This window comes from Notolepis coatsorum (genome assembly GCF_963971535.1).
Source record: "Notolepis coatsorum genome assembly, chromosome: 7".
Lineage (NCBI taxonomy): Eukaryota > Metazoa > Chordata > Actinopteri > Aulopiformes > Paralepididae > Notolepis > Notolepis coatsorum.
In genome coordinates, this window is record NC_140171.1 from 139787136 (window position 1) to 139809619 (window position 22484).

General features: G+C 43.1%; 1 protein-coding gene across 1 annotated transcript in view; it reads left to right on the forward strand.

Moving 5' to 3' along the window:
- Positions 1-22484, forward strand: part of dchs2 (dachsous cadherin-related 2) — a gene marked incomplete at both ends in the record, with an annotated part of 108258 nt that overhangs the window by 42531 nt on the left and 43243 nt on the right. The window contains one exon of the mRNA XM_084318409.1: positions 857-1096. Coding sequence (XP_084174535.1) covers positions 857-1096 — 240 coding nt within the window. The remainder of the gene's footprint in view (positions 1-856; positions 1097-22484) is intronic.

A 22484-nucleotide genomic window follows, 5' to 3' on the forward strand; every position in this document is an offset into this window, starting at 1 on the left:
GCTCCCCATTAATTATCGTGTCCATTTTAAAATTCTTGTTTTAACTTTTAAAGCCCTCCAAGGTAGATCCCCTGTGTACATTTTAAATTTACTGCGCCCCTACTCCCCCAGTCGTGCACTTAAGTCCTCCCACCAAAATCTCCTGGTTGTCCCACGGACCCGGTTAATAACAAAAGGTGACCGGTCCTTCCAATTTATGGCCCCTACCCTTTGGAACACCCTCCCCCTTTCTATGCGTTCACTTTTAAGGAACAGTTGAAAACGTTTTTATTCAGACAGGCTTTTAAATAATTCCTGGTTGTATACGTTGTTTATTTATTTATAATTGTTGTTTTGTTTTTAGTTGCACTCATATTTAGTTATTTAATTGTAACTATGCCTATGCTTACGATGTGTCAGAATTGTTTTATGTGTAGTGCGTTCATCTCTATGTTGCTATGTTTTACTTCTGTGAAGCACTTTGTGATTTTATCTGAGAAAGGTGCTATACAAATAAAGTTTACTTACTTACTTACTTACTTACTTACTTACTTACTTACTTACTTACTTACTTACTTACTTACTTACTTACTTACTTACTTACTTACTTACTTACTTACTTACTTACTTACTTACTACCACATACACAGACGGTGAAAGGGTTAACCATTTGTCGTGTGGCAGTGAAAGGGTTAACCTTCTGTATTGTCACAGTGAAAGGGTTAACCCTTTGGTAGTGTGGTAGTGAAAGGATTAAAGCATATATATTCACCACACCAACAATGACACTTTTTGAACACTGTGTTTCGGCAAGACTGGTAAATTCCGCCCCCCCTCTGGCCGTTTCTCCTGCCCCTCTCTCTCCCATCTCTCATAGGACTCCTGTATCTCTCCTCCCCCGTGGACCACGAGGCCCAGACCTCCCACAGACTCACCATCCAGGCAGTGGACCACGGCCTGCCGCGCCTCTCCTCCACCCAGACCCTGACGGTGGAGGTGGGGGACGTGAACGACCAGCCGCCCGTCTTCCGGCAGGACGTCTACCACGCCAGCGTGGCGGAGAACAGAGCGCCGGGGGAGGCGGTGGTGACGGTCTCTGCCACAGATGGAGACTCAGGTAAAGAGAGCAGCTATATGGGTGTCAGCTACTGGGTTTGATTATCTAGATCAGGGGTTCTCAAACTTTTTTATACTACGACCCCATTTTATTTAGGATTTTCTTTGGCGACCCCACACTTAATGTAATCGTGTAATTTCAACGTGGAATTATGGAATATCAAAATAAAAGCACACGTTGTTGAACTTGATCATGCATATTTATTCGAAAATTGTATTACAGCACTATGTTATCAATACACATTTATAAAACGTGGCATATTTAGCCTAAATATGTTGCCTTCCTATAAAAAAAGATCATTTGTATCAAACAAAGTAAGTTTGTAAGTTTAGTAAATCAAAATAACGAATCTAATTGAATAACCTCCGCCGTCGGTGTGTGAGTGAATGGGTAAAATGTAACAAATTGTAAAGCGATTTGGATAAAAGCGCTATATAAAAAAGCAACCATTTATCATTTACCATGAGTGGGCGTGCTGCCTGTGACAAGATGGCCACCGGTGAACCACGCTGGAGACTCCGCCTTGCACCATCTAGTTCAGTGGCGTTGCGCAATATGTCGGGGCCCCCCCCGCAGATCAGACCATGAGGCCCCGCCCACTCCCCTAAATCAATAATAAAGTGAGAAAATTCGCGGGGCATTTAGCTACCTGACTACCTAGCCGCAGCCGGGATTCAAAGCAAACTAGCCGGCTAACCCAGCTCGCTAAATGCTGCATGTAGCTAGTTAGCTGAACTGGAGCTAGGTAGCCAGGTAGCTAAATGCCCCGCGACGGTGGTTGAACTGGAGCTAGGTAGCCAGGTAGCTAAATGCCCCGCGACGGTGGTTGAACAACACTGTTTTTTTCACTGGTAGTTTGTGGAAATTAACCAACTTTCCTCTCTTTCACACAGTGTCATGTACGAAGGTCTAACGACCGCCCTGAATAGTATCTGGAGCAGGCTGTACATGAACAGAAACAGCCTCTCTCAGTAAATGCTTTCAAAATAGTCCCGGGCAGGTAGGTAATAATAAACACAAGACGTTGTTCCAAAAAATAGTAAATTATATTTATTATGCCGGGTAGGGTTTGAAACCTCCACTGATGTGAAAATAGGCAACAAAGGGAAAAAACAACCCACAAACAATTAACAAACGGGGAGAAGGGTAAGGGGAGAACAAACAAGGTGAGAATAATAGTTAAACTAACCAACCAGCCAGAGGTTGGTACTGGGAACCACCCAGCAAAAACCTACCAACAGTATCACTCCACACTCAGTGGAAAATAGGCGCAAGGCCAACAAAAGGATACTCACTCAGGTAAAGAAGTGGCACAAAGGCCAACAATATATATATACATATACCAGTACTTCAGTCCACCCGAAGCAGTAGCTAAGCACAGTATCAATTCCACCACAGTGGCAAGCAATGGCAACCTCACTCTTCTCTGGTCACTGGCAACTGACAGAATGAGGCGCCCCGACGTGTGTGTGCTGTCAGGTATTTGGCTACCCATCCCTCTCGAGGTGATTGCCATCAGCTGTCATTCATTAGGCAATCAGCACTCTTCAGTAGGAATGGGCAGCACCTGACAGGGAGAGAAAAGAGACAGCATTAGCTCTCATGTTCACACACACACACATCACCTACAAAACATAACACATTAAATATACTAACCTGATGTTCAGAAGGTGTCATAAATACAGTAATAATGGTAATGACCAACCCACGTACCCAGGTACGTCACACACGGTAAAATTAGTTTGAACAGCCAGGAGCAATACAAAAAGAACCACCGCGGTCCCGTTGTTTGGTAGGCAACGTTGCATTTACTGACACTCCATGTTTACTAGGCAGCTACCCAGCAGGAGCCAGACCAAACCAACACCGTGACGTCACCAAACAAAATGGCGGCGCCCATGTTGATAAATGCTTCAAAAAAGGACATAACAAATAGTTTTTTCTTAGAAACTGCTTATTTTTATAACGTGATTTTTTCTGTGGCTCATCTAAATACTAATTTGATGCTATGACTATGTTTATATCGCTATGCTTCATCTCCCCTTTAAGGTGTTTTCTGATAAGCCCCTTTCTCTATATAGTATTTCCCCATTCAGAGGCAAGAATCTACCTGGACATTTCTTAATATTAAGAGTTGTAGTTTGTGACAAATGCCACCTATCCCCTGTGTACTCCCACAGATCAAAAAGAGGCGTGGCCTGATCACAGATAAAAAAGAAGAGGCGTGGCCTGATCACAGATAAAAAAGAGGCGTGACCTGAGCACTTTGAACTGCAATTTATGTATGAAAAGTGCTATACAAATAAAGTTATTATTATTATTATTATTATCATCACAGGTTAAAAAGGAGGCGTGGCCTGATCACAGATCAAAAGAGGTGTGGCCTGATCACAGATAACGAAGAGGTGTGGCCTGATCACAGATAAAAAAGAGGTGTGGCCTGATCACAGATAAAAAGAGGTGTGGCCTGATCACAGATAAAAAGAGGCGTGGCCTGATCACAGATAAAGAAGAGGCATGGCCTGATCACAGATTTAAAAAGAGGCGTGGCCTGATCACAGATAAAGAAGAGGCGTGGCCTGATCACAGATTAAAAAGAGGCATGGCCTGATCACAGATTTAAAAAGAGGCGTGGCCTGATCACAGATAAAGAAGAGGCGTGGCCTGATCACAGATTAAAAAGAGGCATGGCCTGATCACAGATTTAAAAAGAGGCGTGGCCTGATCACAGATAAAGAAGAGGCGTGGCCTGATCACAGATTAAAAAGAGGCGTGGCCTGATCACAGATAAAGAAGAGGCGTGGCCTGATCACAGATAAAGAAGAGGCGTGGCCTGATCACAGATTAAAAAGAGGCATGGCCTGATCACAGATTTAAAAAGAGGCGTGGCCTGATCGCAACAAAGTGCTGATGACGTAATGCCGGTCTGATAAATGAGATTAGATTCTTAAATGTATGAATGAAAATAGTCAGGGATAACAAAGTATGATTGTGCTTTAGATAACTAAACTTAAAGTTCAGACTTAAAGGTACATTATTTTGAAGCTAGAAAGCTATCTGAAAAGTAGTTTTTTTCACTGTTGTTGTTGTTGTTGTTGTTGTTGTTGTTGTTGTTGTTGTTGTAAATAATCATTTTAAGAATTACAAATATAGTAAAAAATATATATATTTTGTAAACAAATTGCAGGCTCTGTAAATATAAACCCTCCCCCGGATACTGCATAGTGCACATAGATTTAGGCGATGCTTCTGAATAATTCATTAATTCATTAACACTTTGATTACCACTTGTTAACATGGTAAAACGTGGTTAAATGCCAGCACCCACTTCAATGATATCGTTGTGAACGCATAATCTCTGTTTTAGATTATGGCTATGTGTCTAATCTGCCCGTCGTTTATCAATGACTTGTTTGCAGTCAACATTGTCAAAACGGATTTTTTATAATCGGTTCATTTCCATTTTATAGCATTTTGAAAAGCCCTCGTTTTCAAGGAAAATATAAAGATTCCGTGATAATCAGCATTTACTGGAATATTCTGGAATACACAAAAACGTTGTAATTTTACGGCCTATTCTCCACTTGCACAAATTGAAAGTAGGCACTTCCGGCTGACTTCCGGTTGCCAATAGTACTTCCTGTCCCATCCAAATACATTGGTTTTAGCTACTTTTCTCCCCTTATTTAAACAACTTTGTCGGCACAGAGAGGCAATGAAACGTTTGTATTATTATAGTATAGAATGTATTTAATAAGCAAACGTTTGTCAGCAGGGTTTTTGGGCTGTATTTCATGTAAAAACGTTTACTGTTAGTTTCCTTGCTCAGCCAGCATTAGCCTTCATTAGCTAACAGAAGCTAGTGGTTAAACAGGCCGGATTAGCTTTGAGCTAACTATCTTTCCCGACCCATGTATTCATTCCATTCTAAACATAACGTTAGTTTACAAAACATGACCTGTCTATATAACGTTGAGGAACAAATTATAAGTGTGTGGGTGTGTGTTTTGGTGAACATTGGACTGCAAACAGAAAATGCATCACAGTTAGACAGTAGCTACTGTTAGCTGCCCTCCGGATTAGCTTTGAGCTAACTATCTTTCCCGACCCATGTATTCATTCCATTCTAAACATAACGTCAGTTTACAAAACATGACCTGTCTATATAACGTTGAGGAACAAATTATAAGTGTGTGGGTGTGTGTTTTTGTGAACATTGGACTGCAAACAGAAAATGCATCACAGTTAGACAGTAGCTACTGTTAGCTGCCCTCCGGATTAGCTTTGAGCTAACTATCTTTCCCGACCCATGTATTCATTCCATTCTAAACATAACGTCAGTTTACAAAACATGACCTGTCTATATAACGTTGAGGAACAAATTATAAGTGTGTGGGTGTGTGTTTTGGTGAACATTGGACTGCAAACAGAAAATGCATCACAGTTAGACAGTAGCTACTGTTAGCTGCCCTCCGGATTAGCTTTGAGCTAACTATCTTACCCGACCCATGTATTCATTCCATTCTAAACATAACGTCAGTTTACAAAACATGACCTGTCTATATAACGTTGACTTTGAGGAACGTTATCTCCCGGGACGAGTAGCCACGTTAGTTAGCCAACAACCAGCCAGGCAGCGCCGTTATCTCCCGGGACGAGTAGCCACGTTAGTTAGCCAGCAACCAGTCAACCTAACGTTAGCTGGCTCCAGCAGCTTGTCGATGTCGTCGGGAGCATTTAGCCTGCTGGCTACCTAGCTCCACTTCAACCAGCATCGGGAGCTCCAGCAGCTTGTCGATGTGCTAATAGCCTCAGCAACCTAACGTTAGCTGGCTCCAGCAGCTTGTCGATCTGCTGGAGCCAGCTAACGTTAGATTGGCTCCAGCAGCTTGTCGATCTGCTGGAGCCAGCTAACGTTAGGTTGACTGGTTGCTGGCTAACTAACGTGGCTACTCGTCCCGGGAGATAACGGCGCTGCCTGGCTGGTTGTTGGCTAACTAACGTGGCTACTCGTCCCGGGAGATAACGTTCCTCAACGTTATATAGACAGGTCATGTTTTGTAAACTGACGTTATGTTTAGAATGGAATGAATACATGGGTCGGGAAAGATAGTTAGCTCAAAGCTAATCCGGAGGGCAGCTAACAGTAGCTACTGTCTAACTGTGATGCATTTTCTGTTTGCAGTCCAATGTTCACCAAAACACACACCCACACACTTATAATTTGTTCCTCAACGTTATATAGACAGGTCATGTTTTGTAAACTGACGTTATGTTTAGAATGGAATGAATACATGGGTCGGGAAAGATAGTTAGCTCAAAGCTAATCCGGAGGGCAGCTAACAGTAGCTACTGTCTAACTGTGATGCATTTTCTGTTTGCAGTCCAATGTTCACCAAAACACACACCCACACACTTATAATTTGTTCCTCAACGTTATATAGACAGGTCATGTTTTGTAAACTGACGTTATGTTTAGAATGGAATGAATACATGGGTCGGGAAAGATAGTTAGCTCAAAGCTAATCCGGAGGGCAGCTAACAGTAGCTACTGTCTAACTGTGATGCATTTTCTGTTTGCAGTCCAATGTTCACCAAAACACACACCCACACACTTATAATTTGTTCCTCAACGTTATATAGACAGGTCATGTTTTGTAAACTAACGCTATGTTTAGAATGGAATGAATACATGGGTCGGGAAAGATAGTTAGCTCAAAGCTAATCCGGCCTGTTTAACCACTAGCTCTGTTAGCTAATGAAGGCTAATGCTGGCTGAGCAAGGAAACTAACAGTAAACGTTTTTACATGAAATACAGCCCAAAAACCCTGCTGACAAACGTTTGCTTATTAAATACATTCTATACTATAATAATACAACCGTTTCATTGCCTCTCTGTGCCGACAAAGTTGTTTAAATAAGGGGAGAAAAGTAGCTAAAACCAATGTATTTGGATGGGACAGGAAGTACTATTGGCAACTGGAAGTCAGCCGGAAGTGCCTACTTTCAATTTGTGCAAGTGGAGAATTTATGAATCGTTTTCAAATAAACGCTAGATTATCGATAGTATATGTGTACTTATGCACGCTATAGAAGCGGGCTGAAATATCTATTCTCTCATTTCCTGATCAGCGAGCACACACACACACACACACACACGCATAGGGCAAACGCTGATATCTCTGTGAAAAAAGCTCTGATTATCCCAAGACTGGTAAAATAGATTCCTTACCTCAGATCAGATGTTATCCAAAAAGATTATTCCAATTCCTGATCGCCATTCCAAATATCGATCGCGTGTATTGATTCAGCGTTGGGTACTGTAAATACATAATCCACGCGTTTTCCGGGCCGGCGATCACAATGGATTCTTCAGTTGGCTTGACGGAAAAGTAAAATGAGGAAACTGCCCCCCCCCCCATCATCAGTCTAAACTAATGGGGTGCAGTACCACAGGGAGAGACGATAGGGGGCGGTATCTTCCCAATTGAGCTCAGAGAGAGTCTGCAACACTAACCTGAGGCTCGATTGATGAAATATTAATTCAAATCGCCAATAAAAAAAAATACGACAAACAAACGCTATATAGCGTTGCCGGCACTCAACTGGCGGCATGAACTAATGACAAAACGCATCGCTGGCACTCAAAGTGTTAATGGTCTTTTTAGTGAGTCGCTCGAATATGGACTGAAACGTTGTTCCCTTTGGCAGAAGTGAATGTACAGTACAGTAACATGGCCACTAGATGGCAGCACTAGCACTGTTAGTTAGGTCCCCTCTATGCTTGACAACACAAGGTCTGTGTCCGTCTGCACTGCAGTGCTCCATAGACATTTTTGACACGTTATGACAATTTTGTTATAGCATGCAAAGAGAATAGTTTCTATTATGTACTGTATCACATAACCACAGAAATAATAAGGTAGGATAAAATTCCCAGTCCGGTTTTTGTGTCAATAATACATTTTCATCATCAGTACGTCATAGTGACAGGTGACAGGGGGGCACATCTACAGTAAACGGTAAACCTTGTGGTGTTGCTTTGGCTAAACTCCGGTGGGCAGAATGAATCAGGGTTAACTTCTGTTTGCCTGACTTAGACTAGGCAGAATTTCAGAAAATGTGCTTGTATAAAGTGCTGAAGGCATTTCGTGTTTATTTTTGGTACACAACATTTCTAGGGGTATTAAGGGGTGCTGAATCCAAATCTGCTGTATACCAAGCTCAAAAATGTCAAATAAGGCCTCAAATTGAGAAATCCAACATGGCCGCCAGCACCAGGCCCTCTCTCCACAAAAACAGGTGCTAAACCCACAGTTTTTATTCTACTGACATGAAAGTTTGCACAGAACATCTGCACCTATGGAGGAAGAAAGTAGGAATATAGCTGGGGTGCAACCATGAGTAACAGGGTGTTTTTGACTGTCTAACTGTAATCTTTGTATAGGTGAGGATACAAAAAATGACATTTCTTCAGTGTTTGCAGGAATACTACAGCAATTTGGTAATAACTGTACAGTGTTCGACACCAACATTAGAATCCCCCAAGTCTTAGCTTTCTTCAGGTACCAAGTTTATGCAAGTAGCTCTTATAAATCTGGATATATAAGCATTTTAATGTAAGCATGCTGTTTTAGGCGAATTTTCAAAAAATAAATGGTGGGGCTTAATGAGTTAAGTGTGACTACACAAGGTACAAACCTGAATTAAATGTGCTTTTGTAAGTTTTCTTACATACATCAACAAGGACGTAGTCACACCGGAGATTCAAGAATCCATACTTGGCGCAGAACACCTTGGACAGGCACAACTGAACATGTTTGTGGACAAACGTTTGTGTGAACCTCCAGATAGTGACCAGCACCTGAACCTGAAATCACCCATTCGAAAGAACAAAGCCAAAGACATTTGCCTCTTTGTATGAAGTTGTGCAACTTTCCAAGAACAAGCAAAACACCATTAAAGTGGACAGGCAGATTCTACAAATGCTCATCACAGCTTACAGAGCAGGTCGTAAGGTAGACCTTGACAATATCCTCCAGCATGAGCTCATGCCCATCCCGCCATCTCTGGCCACAACTAATGGGAGTCTACATTCCACCAACAAGTCTGTGTTCGCAAATATACTGACGAGACAAGTTAAAACCCCTGCAGATCTTACCCTTCAGGGACCCAGCTGCCTGGTCATTGATGGCCAAGCTCTGGTAATGGCACTCGGAAAGCCACCTGACACTACAACATTTGGTGACTATGCCAACAAGTTCACTGACACCGTGTTGAAGATGGGAGCAAAATACCAGAGAGTAGATGTCGTCTTTGACAGATACCATGACCAATCCATCAAAACAGGCACAAGGGTGAAACGCAAACAGCGCCACAGGCCAGTACGTTGTGAAATCAAAAACAAGTCTGTTCCACTTCCTGCCGATTGGTCGAGCTTCATGGCCCTTGAAGACAACAAATCAGATATCGCTCAACTACTCTCAAACCACCTGATAGAGCACAGCCCGGATGATGAACCTGTAGTTGTAGTATCAGAGAGGTTTGCTGAAGGGACAACTGTCAAGTCAACAGATCCAGATCTTGAAGTCTCCTCTCTGAGTGCTGACCATGAGGAAGCTGATACACGTCTGATTTTCTCATCCAGGCTCCAGTGGAAACAATCGTTGTGTCAGCGCGTGACACAGATGTGCTGCTTCTACTCTTGGCTCACTATGACAGAATCCGATGTACGCATCTCTACTAGGGGTGGGAATCACCAGTTTCATCATGATACGATACGATATCGATTCTTTGGACAACGATACGATATTTGCCGATATCACAAAGTCTCTCACGATACAATACGATACGATTAGATTCAGGTGCCTGCGATCGATATGAGATGATATCATATGCCCATTTAACACAATCAGTTATGAGACTCGCCACAGGATTTTCAAAATAAGAGTATCGATATGAATCGATCTTATTACATCGCATCGATCCGATTCGATCGTTGATAATTACATCGATGTATCGATCTGGATCGATGTATCGTCCCACCCCTAATCTCTACATGAAAGCTGGGACATCGAAGGATCCAAAATATTTTCCAGTACATGACATTAGAAAGCTACTATCTGATGATCAACTGGACACAATCCTTGCCTTCCATGCCCTCACCGGATGTGACAGTGTGTCCCAGTTCAGTGGTCACGGAAAGAAAACAGCCTGGCAGGTGTTCAAGCACCATCACACTGATCTTGCTGGCCTTGGGAAGGGCCCTTTCACAGAAGATCTTGTGACATCAACAGAGAGATTCATCTGCAAGATCTATGGTGTGCCTGAGTTATTCTGCAAAGGCCGTCCACAAGAGACTCTGCCACCAACCTCGGATGCTACATCTGTTCCTCCCTCCCCATCAACCTGGACCCCCTGCAATTTGCATACCACCCCAACAGGTCCACGGAGGACGCCATAGCCCATGTGCTGCACACAGCAGCATCACACCTGGACAAGAGGCAGGGGAACTATGTGAGAATGCTATTCATCGACTACAGCTCAGCATTCAATACCATAGTCCCCTCCAAACTCATAGCCAAGCTCAGGGACCCGGGCTTGAACTATGACCTCTGCCAGTGGGTCTTGGACTTCCTGACGGGCAGACCCCAGGTGGTGAGAGCAGGCAACTGCACCTCCTCATCCATCACTCTCAACATAGGGGCCCCCCAGGGCTGTGTCCTGACTGAGTCCCCTCCTCCACTCCCTGTACACACATGACTGTGTGGCACAGCGGAACAACAACACAATCATAAAATTTGCTGACGACACAGTAGTGGTGGGCCTGATCTCTGCAAACGACGAGAGGGCCTACCTGGAAGAGGTTAAGGTTCTAGCGGGATGGTGTCAAGAGAACAGCCTCTCCCTGAACGTCAGCAAAACAAAGGAGATGATTGTGGACTTTAGGAGGTCGGGGTCAGGGACTACAGCCCCCTCAGCATCGACGGGGCACCGGTTGAGAGAGTGAACAGTTTTAAGTACCTCGGAGTCCACATATCCGAGGACTTGACATGGACCACACACATTGACAGTGTTATCAAGAAGGCACGACAACGCCTCTACTTCCTTAGGTGCTTAAGGAAGTTCAACGTGAGTCAGAAGATCCTCAATAACTTCCACTCATGCACAATAGAAAGCATCCTGACTGGCAATATCACCTCCTGGTTTGGGAACTTGGGCACTGCACAAGACCGCAGCAGACTACAGAGAGTGGCCCGTTCAGCCGAACGCACAATTGAAGGTGGGCTTCCCACTCTCCAAGACATTTACAACAAGCGGTGCATGGGCAAGGCTAAGAGAATAATCAAAGACTCCAGCCACTCAAACAACTGCCTCTTTGAACTGCTGCGGTCAGGCAAGCGATACCGGAGTCTCATGGCAAGCACAGAGAGACTCAGAAGGAGCTTCTATCCCCAGACCATCAGGATGCTCAATGAATGAACAATGAACAATAAGCAAACCATCAACACACCCACAGCGCACATACACTCACTTAAATAAACAACACACTGTAGCACCCACTTTACCACTTTAGACACACTTTACACTTTATATTTATATTATTGGTAAGGAAATTGCACATCATTCTCATTCCTTATTGCACCTCACCACTACAAGGTGGCACCACAAGCTAAGCTATACTTCACCATTCTTGTACCAGCTGTACTGTATATATAGATACACTGAACAATTTTGTTTACACTTGTTTACGTACTTGACTTTCTATTTTATACTTATTATACTTATGTTATACTATCTTGTTATTATCTAGCACACTCTCAGGAGCAACACAGAAAGAAACATTTTATGCAAAGTATTCTGTATGACAACTAATAAAGAAACTTGAACATTCACTTATATTGATATGGTAAAATAATATTTGTATTTTATTATATTATATTATAATCTATTCTATTCTATTCAGGAAAAGTGGCATTGGCTGAATCATGCAACTGCAAGACACCTGCGACACCTGCCTGAATACGATTGATGACTGACAATAAATTACTGTACCTAAGCTACTGTACGCATATTAAGGTCTATCTAATTTGCATAAATGGCATGTTGATTAAAAAAATTCAAGAGAAAAGAGTTTGATGAATAAATCCATGGCCTGGGATCACACTGCTTTTCTTTCTTATTTGGTTGATGAGTTATGCATCAATAACAACCACAGTTTCTGCTATAAATATGAGTTTCAAGCAACATTTTCACAACTGATCTAAAATCAGGATATGATTTTAAATTCCTCATGTATGCAAACATATAAAAACACATTTCATTCATGTTTCTACCTTGTTTAGTAAAAAAGATATGCACTTAAATAGATTTCAGCCTGGCGTTGGCGGCCATGTTGGATTTCTCAATTTTGAGGCCTTATTTGACATTTTTGAGCTTGGTATACAGCAGATTTGGATTCAGCACCCCTTAATACCCCTAGAAATGTTGTGTACCAAAAATAAACACAAAATGCCTTCAGGGTTATGATTTTCTGAAAATTGACCCTGTCTAACTCCATTAGCAGTTTGATTGAAAGGCCGCTGCCCTTTCCTGATCCGTCTCGTACCATTTGTTATTTTTCATACGCTAGTTTAACCGTACATATCCCACCAGATTACATTCCTCTGAACCCGAGTCACATTCGCAAATCCACACGTCGACCCTGTTTATTTTAACACATCATGCACTGGGCCTCCCAAATCTAATTTCCACCCCTCATATATTGACAGGTTGAGTACTTTTAAAACACCGCTGGAACGCGGAGGTGGGAGAGCGGGTCTGTGGAGAGAGAGAGAGGGGGGTGTTTCGATGTGAACTAACATTCTTGGGGGGGTGAGAATTGTCCAAGAACAGCAAGCGTACGGCTCCTCTGGGAGATTTGAAAGGTCCTCTCTGTGATGATTTCCATAATCCAAACCATCTGTGCTAATAGGGCCGTGTTTTCACCGGCCTCCTCCTCCTGGGCTGGAACCCGCGGCCCGTCGGCCTCTGAGCTGTTTTATTTTATTTTATTTGGCCTTTATTTAACCAGGTCAGTCCCATTGAGACACAATGCTCTCTTTTCCAAGGGGAGCCTGGCCAAGACAGCAGCTTAAAACATAGCATTTCGACAGTTATTAAAACAGACCGTGCAAGATGACACAATAAAACGATACCGAATCAACAACAGATAGACAAGATACAATCTGTTCAGAGCAATAGAGTTAAAAAATAATGGGCCTTTCATATTTGGCAGGAGCAAGAACGATATGAGGCCGATTCCAAGTTACTCACAAGGTTTTTAAATGTTCTAAGAAAAATGAGCTCCTTCGGGTCCAGAGTGCTCTGTAGTGAGCTCCAGGCAGCGGGTGCAAAGTGCACGAATGAGCGCTCGCCGAATTCAGTGCGAACTTTGGGGATATATGTAGCAGATAACAGTCGTTGGAACATAAGGAGTAAGTACTCTGGGTTCTTAAAATATAACCACATAAATATTGGGGGAGTAGGCCTAAAATGGCTTTATATATAAAGGCTTTATATATATATTTGATTATCATCAGTAAAGTTTTTTTGACCGACGGCTCAAGCGTGGTCTTTGTGGCCAGTATAGGGCTGACCCCTATTAATCGAATAGTCGACTAATCGACCGAAAGGAGCCGTAGTCGACTGCCAACCTCTTAGTCGAATGCAAAAAAATATATATATATATATTTAATTAATTAATTAATTTATTTGTATTATTATTCTTTCCAAAAGAAAAGAGGCCTAGAAGCATGGCTAACGCTAAAGGCACGCATACCAGAGGCTAACTGCCTACGAAAACAGGCACAGAGGCACTGAAAGAGGATTTCACCCATCTAATAAACACACTAGACTAGACAAATATCAAGATGTATCCATCAGTGGACCAATTGCATGCTTTCGCAGAGGACAAGAAGCCTTCAGTCGACTCCTTCAGACATTAAGCACCCCCCACAGCCCAAATGGAATGATAAAAAAAATATATATATATATATATACCGTATATATTATTATTATTTTTTTCATAGTCGACTATCGGCATATTTTGGCGACTACAAATCGACTATACAAATCCTTAGTCGGGGACAGCCCTAGTGGCCAGTGTTGGTCTGCTGGAGTCAGTCAAGTAAGCTGGATGTGACGTCGCACTGAAGTGGCAGCAGCAGCAGCAGCCGCCTCGCCGGCGGGGCGCGTTCGACACGCCAGTCAGAGGGCGGCTGTTTGGAACACAAACGCTTGATAAAATTTGAAAGGTCCGATTGCTTATCGTAAAGTATTGTAATTTGTCACTTGCCGTGTTTATGTAATTCAGATAATACGGCACGTACCACGGTTAACATTCGTAGGGGAAGTTATACATCGTTGCCATTAGCAGGTCCGTTCCTGAAACTGAACGTATCTCAGGGACAGCGAGAGGTGCAGCAGAGCAGACTGGTATAACTCGAGGGTAAAGAATCTCTCTAGTGGTGAATGTAAAAAGCCAACAGTCTACTGTTTACCTGACCACAAAGAAATGTAACATATTTAAATATATCTTGAGAAATGTAACAGCCAGGCCTACTATGCTATTGTGGCACGTAGACTGCGACAAGCCAATACTACTGATTATTTATTTTTTATTATTATAGGCAATATGGTATAATCAATGTATATGTATATTTTTCCTCCCACCCCCTCCTAATGTACAGTCTTCTCTGTTAGGATCTATGGGTAACATTACTGTATATTTGCATATCGTACATGTCACAAATATAACAGTACTATATACCTGTATGTCATGTATGTCCCTATGCCATAAATGTCATGTATGTTGTGTATGTCATAAATGTCAATATGAATTGAAAATGGGGGACCCTGATGTAAACAAGACAAAAGTCTTTATCTGGTCTGCATCCCCTTAACAATTGTGTGTATTGAGCCGTACTGTATTGTACCCATTCTGCAATCTGTTAAATAAAGTGTTCATTCATTCATTCATTCATTCATTCTCAGTATTAGGTGTAATATATATTACATGAAACAAATAACCTCATGTTACTCTTTTAGTGGTCTTTCATCACAGTCTATCATCTGTTGTGTAAATATTCATAAAACCTTAAAGGGGAACTCCACTATTTTGGGAAATTAGCTTATTTAACATCTTCCCTGGAGTTAGACAAGAAGATACATACCTTTTTTGTCTCTGTGCGTGCATTTTAGCTTTGGGAATAGACGCTCTGTTAGCATAGCTTAGCTTCATCACTGGAAGTGAGGCAGGACAGTAGCCTTACAGTGCCTTACAGTGTATTGCAAGGTCTGACATTGACCAAATTTGATATGCATGACATTGGTGGGCTCTAGGTCAACTCCTGAAAAGGGGGTCAATGTCAGACCTTGCAATCAAAAGTTAGGGGGCGCACTGAAATTATGGCAAGGGTTATTAGCCCCCTAACTTTTGATTGCAAAGTCTGACATTGACCCCCTTTGCAGGAGTTGACCTAGAGCCCACCAAGGTCATGCATATCAAGTTTGGTCAATGTCAGACCTTGCAATACACTGTAAGGCACTGTAAGGCTACTGTCCTGCCTCACTTCCAGTGATGAAGCTAAGCTATGCTAACGGAGCGTCTATTCCCAAAGCTAAAATGCACGCACAGAGACAAAAAAGGTATGTATCTTCTTGTCTAACTCCAGGGAAGATGTTAAATAAGCTAATTTCCCAAAATAGTGGAGTTATCCTAGTGATTTTCCATTTCACGCAAAAATATACTTCTTAGAATTATAATGCTTTCATGGTGAGATCTTATCATATTAGATTATATGATCAGTGGTCAACAGTGTCAGACTGTGGTTGTACTGGGCAGCTCCTAGTGGTCAACAGTGTCAGACTGTGGTTGTACTGGGCAGCTCCTAGTGGTCAACAGTGTCAGACTGTGGTTGTACTGGGCAGCTCATAGTGGTCAACAGTGTCAGACTGTGGTTGTACTAAGCAGCTCCTAGTGGTTAACAGTGTCAGACTGTGGTTGTACTGGGCAGCTCCTAGTGGTCAACAGTGTCAGACTGTGGTTGTACTGGGCAGCTCCTAGTGGTCAACAGTGTCAGACTGTGGTTGGACTTGACAGCTCCTAGTGGTCAACAGTGTCAGACTGTGGTTGTACTAAGCAGCTCCTAGTGGTTAACAGTGTCAGACTGTGGTTGTACTGGGCAGCTCCTAGTGGTCAACAGTGTCATACTGTGGTTGTACTAAGCAGCTCCTAGTGGTTAACAGTGTCAGACTGTGGTTGTACTGGGCAGCTCCTAGTGGTCAACAGTGTCAGACTGTGGTTGTACTGGGCAGCTCCTAGTGGTCAACAGTGTCAGACTGTGGTTGTACTGGGCAGCTCCTAGTGGTCAACAGTGTCAGACTGTGGTTGTACTGGGCAGCTCATAGTGGTCAACAGTGTCAGACTGTGGTTGTACTAAGCAGCTCCTAGTGGTTAACAGTGTCAGACTGTGGTTGTACTGGGCAGCTCCTAGTGGTCAACAGTGTCAGACTGTGGTTGTACTGGGCAGCTCCTAGTGGTCAACAGTGTCAGACTGTGGTTGGACTTGACAGCTCCTAGTGGTCAACAGTGTCAGACTGTGGTTGTACTAAGCAGCTCCTAGTGGTTAACAGTGTCAGACTGTGGTTGTACTGGGCAGCTCCTAGTGGTCAACAGTGTCATACTGTGGTTGTACTAAGCAGCTCCTAGTGGTTAACAGTGTCAGACTGTGGTTGTACTGGGCAGCTCCTAGTGGTCAACAGTGTCAGACTGTGGTTGTACTGGGCAGCTCCTAGTGGTCAACAGTGTCAGACTGTGGTTGTACTGGGCAGCTCCTAGTGGTCAACAGTGTCAGACTGTGGTTGTACTGGGCAGCTCCTAGTGGTCAACAGTGTCAGACTGTGGTTGTACTGGGCAGCTCCTAGTGGTCAACAGTGTCAGACTGTGGTTGGACTTGACAGCTCCTAGTGGTCAACAGTGTCAGACTGTGGTTGTACTGGGCAGCTCCCGGGTGTGAATGTGTGGAAGGTGAAGCGGGGCCTTGCTAAAAAAACACCCGTGCTCAGCAAAGCTACCCTGGGGAGATAAATCTCTTGATTATTCAAAACATTTGTCCACCAAACTGAATATTATAGGCTTCGCTGCATCTGTTTTCCTCATGTGTTGTGATCACCTTAGTTTAATCCCTAACATCCTCCCTCACCTTTGGTGTCCTCTCTTAGCAAATCATCTTAGCACCCAAGAGCCGCTACATATAGAATAAAGACTAATAAAACACACCTAAGAGCCGCTACATATAGAATAAAGAATAATAAAACACACCCAAGAGCCGCTACATATAGAATAAAGAATAATAAAACACACCTAAGAGCCGCTACATATAGAATAAAGAATAATAAAACACACCCAAGAGCCGCTACATATAGAATAAAGACTAATAAAACACACCCAAGAGCCGCTACATATAGAATAAAGAATAATAAAACACACCTAAGAGCCGCTACATATAGAATAAAGAATAATAAAACACACCTAAGAGCCGCTACATATAGAATAAAGAATAATAAAACACACCCAAGAGCCGCTACATATAGAATAAAGAATAATAAAACACACCCAAGAGCCGCTACATATAGAATAAAGAATAATAAAACACACCTAAGAGCCGCTACATATAGAATAAAGAATAATAAAACACACCTAAGAGCCGCTACATATAGAATAAAGAATAATAAAACACACCTAAGAGCCGCTACATATAGAATAAAGAATAATAAAACACACCCAAGAGCCGCTACATATAGAATAAAGAATAATAAAACACACCCAAGAGCCGCTACATATAGAATAAAGAATAATAAAACACACCTAAGAGTTCCTACATATAGAATAAAGAATAATAAAACACACCCAAGAGCCGCTACATATAGAATAAAGAATAATAAAACACACCTAAGAGCCGCTACATATAGAATAAAGAATAATAAAACACACCTAAGAGCCGCTACATATAGAATAAAGAATAATAAAACACACCTAAGAGCCGCTACATATAGAATAAAGAATAATAAAACACACCTAAGAGCCGCTACATATAGAATAAAGAATAATAAAACACACCTAAGAGCCGCTACATATAGAATAAAGAATAATAAAACACACCTAAGAGCTGGAGCTACATATAGAATAAACTTTAGGGCTGGGCGATTCTTGCTCAAATGTGAATCACGATTTCTCTCTCTAAGAATTGAGATCACGATTCTCTCACACGATTCTTATTTTTTCAATAAAATCATTTATTGCACCTTTTCTTAACATAACATCAAAGTGCTTGGCTTAAACTTAAACATAACATATATGAAAGTGCTTGACTTAAACTTAAAAGTCTCTTGTAACATACAAAATAACTCAAGTCAGAATTGTCATAATCTAAAAAAGTTAAGTAAAACGTTTAAATTTTTTTTTTTTAAAAGTAAAAATTTAAAATAATTAAATAAAAGAAATCGTCATAATTTTGAAATGAGATTGCATAATTCTATGAATCGAGATCGCGATTTTATTTCGATTAGTTGCCCACCCCTAGATAAAGAATATAAAGCAACACTGTTCATTGTCTCCTGCTGTCGACTTGCCAGCAGTGAAGGTCAAGGGTAAACAGGGGAACGACGTTACGTTTCACTTGCACCCCTGAACGTGAGTGCAGAGGTCCTGTGAGAGGGTGCAGAGGTCCAGTGAGAGGGTGCAGGGGTCCTGTGAGAGGGTGCAGGGGTCCTGTGAGAGGGTGCAGAGGTCCTGTGAGAGGGTGCAGAGGTCCTGTGAGAGGGTGCAGAGGTCCTGTGAGAGGGTGCAGGGGTCCTGTGAGAGGGTGCAGGGGTCCTGTGAGAGGGTGCAGGGGTCCTGTGAGAGGGTGCAGGGGTCCTGTGAGAGGGTGCAGAGGTGCTGTGAGAGGGTGCAGAGGTCCTGTGAGAGGGTGCAGAGGTCCTGTGAGAGGGTGCAGAGGTCCTGTGAGAGGGTGCAGAGGTCCTGTGAGAGGGTGCAGAGGTCCTGTGAGAGGGTGCAGGGGTCCTGTGAGAGGGTGCAGAGGTCCTGTGAGAGGGTGCAGAGGTCCTGTGAGAGGGTGCAGAGGTCCTGTGAGAGGGTGCAGGGGTCCTGTGAGAGGGTGCAGGGGTCCTGTGAGAGGGTGCAGGGGTCCTGTGAGAGGGTGCAGAGGTGCTGTGAGAGGGTGCAGAGGTCCTGTGAGAGGGTGCCTGATGTGAACCACATGCCACAGAGAGTCCTGGAACAGCTGCTGGCGGCTGATGCTTAGTGTCACCACTTGACCTTATTGTGTGTGTGTGTGTGTGTGTGTGTGTGTGTGTGTGTGTGTGTGTGTGTGTGTGTGTGTGTGTGTGTGTGTGTGTGTGTGTGTGCATGTGTGTGTGTGTGTGTGTGTGTGTGTGTGTGTGTGTGTGTGTGTGTGTGTGTGTGCGTGTGTCTGCGTGTGCATGTGTGTGTGTGTGTGTGTGTGTGTGTGTGCGTGTGTGTGTGTGTGTGTGCGTGTGTCTGCGTGTGCATGTGTGTGTGTGTGTGTGTGTGTGTGTGTGTGTGTGCGTGTGTGTGTGTGTGTGTGCGTGTGTGTGTGTGCGTGTGTGTGTGTGCGTGTGCGTGCGTGCAGGTCTATCTTTGTGTCTGTTTGTGTATATTGGGGGTGGTGGGAGGCTGTGTTATGACAAGGGCAGGGACATCCGTCTTAAGGGTCTGCCCTGTACCCCCCCCCCCCTCCTCCTCCTCCTCCCCCTAAAAAAATACATAGTTAAATACATGACTTCCTCAGTCTCACCTCCATTACTCAAGGCGAGTCGTCTGACTCGAGTTAAATGGCAATAGAGAAGCATGTGGCCATTAGGAGTGAACCTGGAGTGCCTAGGTGGAGGGGGAACATTTATCTAAAGTAGGTTTGACTTCAGTAGGGCTCATACCGGGGGGGGGGGGGGGGGGGAATAATAGAGCGGCACAGGGCTCAAATAAAGGTTAGCCAAAGCCCCCACCCCCCCCCCGCCATTTTTTTAAGTTGACAGATTATATCTAGAGTGATTTATACCCGGGGTCCTGGTTTCAATCTGGCCATCAAGATAAGGCCTTTCATGAAATGGACTGGGCCCTAAACGTGGACTGACCTAATGAGGTGCTAAACTGAGACTTCAGAGTGGAATTCTTTTATTAATGCGTTTTAGAGTTTAAGATTAAAAGGAGCGATGTCGAACGGCACTTTATTATCATCAGTAATACTGTTAATAAAAACGACTTCTCTGACTTTTTGACGGAATGCGTGACTGTGTTTTGAGAAGGCGGCGGCGCGCGCCGAGAGTGCTGCCGACACATTAATATGAGCTGGATCGTTGCTAGGTGCATGCCTGACATTTATTGAACAAGATCCTATTTAACACTCTGGGGCCGTTAGGAATTTACAGGATCAATACAAATAAAAAAACGTCATAATTATGGTAGCTTATCGGCACGGATATTATTCTCCTTCGTTTCACTATTATAACGTTTTACACCACTTTTCCTTATATCTACTGCCTACTCGTCAGTTTTAACCCTTTCACTGCCACATGGCAAATGATTAACCCTTTCACAACCACACTACCGAAGGTTAACCCGTTCACTACCACACTACAGACGGTTAACCCTTTCACTACCACACTACAGACGGTTAACCCTTTCACTACCACACTACATACGGTTAACCTAAACTAAATGTATTGTGCTGGGAACAAGGCACAGGTTATCTACAAATCCAAAGCTTCATTTAAACTTGTGTAATTCGGCAGTTCAACAAGTTGAATGTACTAAACTCCTTGGAGTGATGCTGGATTGCACTCTGTCTTGGTCTCAGCATATTAATTATATTGTTTTGAAAATGGGAAGAGCAATTGGTATTTCCAGGAAATGTGCTTCTTTTGTTGCCCGTCCCCTTTTATGTCAGATAGTGCAAAGTTTAGTTTTATGTCATCTTGACTATTGCTCTGCGATGTGGTCATCTGCTGCCAGTGGTGACCTCAGGAAGCTCCAGGTGGTCCAGAACAGGGCAGCACGGTTGGTACTGGGCTGCTCATTAACTCATTCAACGCCAGACCCGATCATAGTCGGGTTAACTCGCCAACCGTTCAGCGCCAATCACAAGTATAGTCTGGTTTTAATCGTTATTTCTTTTATTAGCGATATCCATTCATTTTCATACATCCAGCCCGATGTTATCATTGGGAATGGGTCTGAGCTCGCAAAAGGGCAAATACCGCAGCCTACGCCTTCCATCTGGTATTGCACTCCATTATAAATGGTGTAGTTTCGTTTCTGGGACGATCCGAGCCGTGCGGGCGGGGTTTAAATACTCAGGCGAGGTAGGCCTATACAACAATGGCCTGGAACAGTAACCCCGCCCGCCCGCCCATGTGTAACGCTCGGTAATGTGGGACGGACCTCCACGAGCAGTATTTGGAATGGCGATCAGATAATTGGATTATTTCTTTTGCATTACATCAGAGAACAGGTAAGGACTCTATATATCAAATCTTGCATTGATCTGATATTTCTTTCTACCGCGATCGCGTCTGTCTGTGTGTGTCTGTGTGTGGCTGTGTGCCGTTGGGTGCAGGAGGGGACTGGGGGAGCCTCGCGCTACGAGGCCCTTTTCATTCTTGCATGAGGAAGGATAATAACAATGATCTAGCATTGATTTCAGGATGATTAGATAATCAGGCGAAAAATTACAACGTGTTTAGTGTATTCCACTAAAGGGCTATTATCGCGTCTTTTCCTGGGATTACTAAGAATCACCAAAACTATATTCATCAGATATTGATCAGATAATTGGATTATTCTTTTTGCAGTACATCAGATACAAGGTAAGGACTATATGTTACCAATCTTGCGTCGATCCGATGATTTTTTCGCCGCGATTGCAGTGTGTCTGTGTGGTATGTGTGTGTGGTGTGTCCCGTTGCGTTGGTAGTAATCACAGCACGGAGGGGCGCCCCGCTCCAAACCCCCTTTCATGCGTGCATGATGAAAGATAATACCGATAATCTAGCGTTGATTTCAGATTGATTGTTGATCCAAGCGAGGAATGGCAACGTGTTGAGTGAATTCCACTAAAACGCTGTTTCCGCGTCTTTTCCTGGGATTACTTAGAATCACTCAAACTATACTCATAATTCACCACGGTATAAAACGGAAATGTACGGATGAAAAAATTATCAGTTTTTTGCATGTTGACCGGAAGAAACTCACTGACAATAGTAAAACATTATTAGATCCATAGCTATACTATTTAATATAGTTTTAGCACTGCAAACACGGCATTA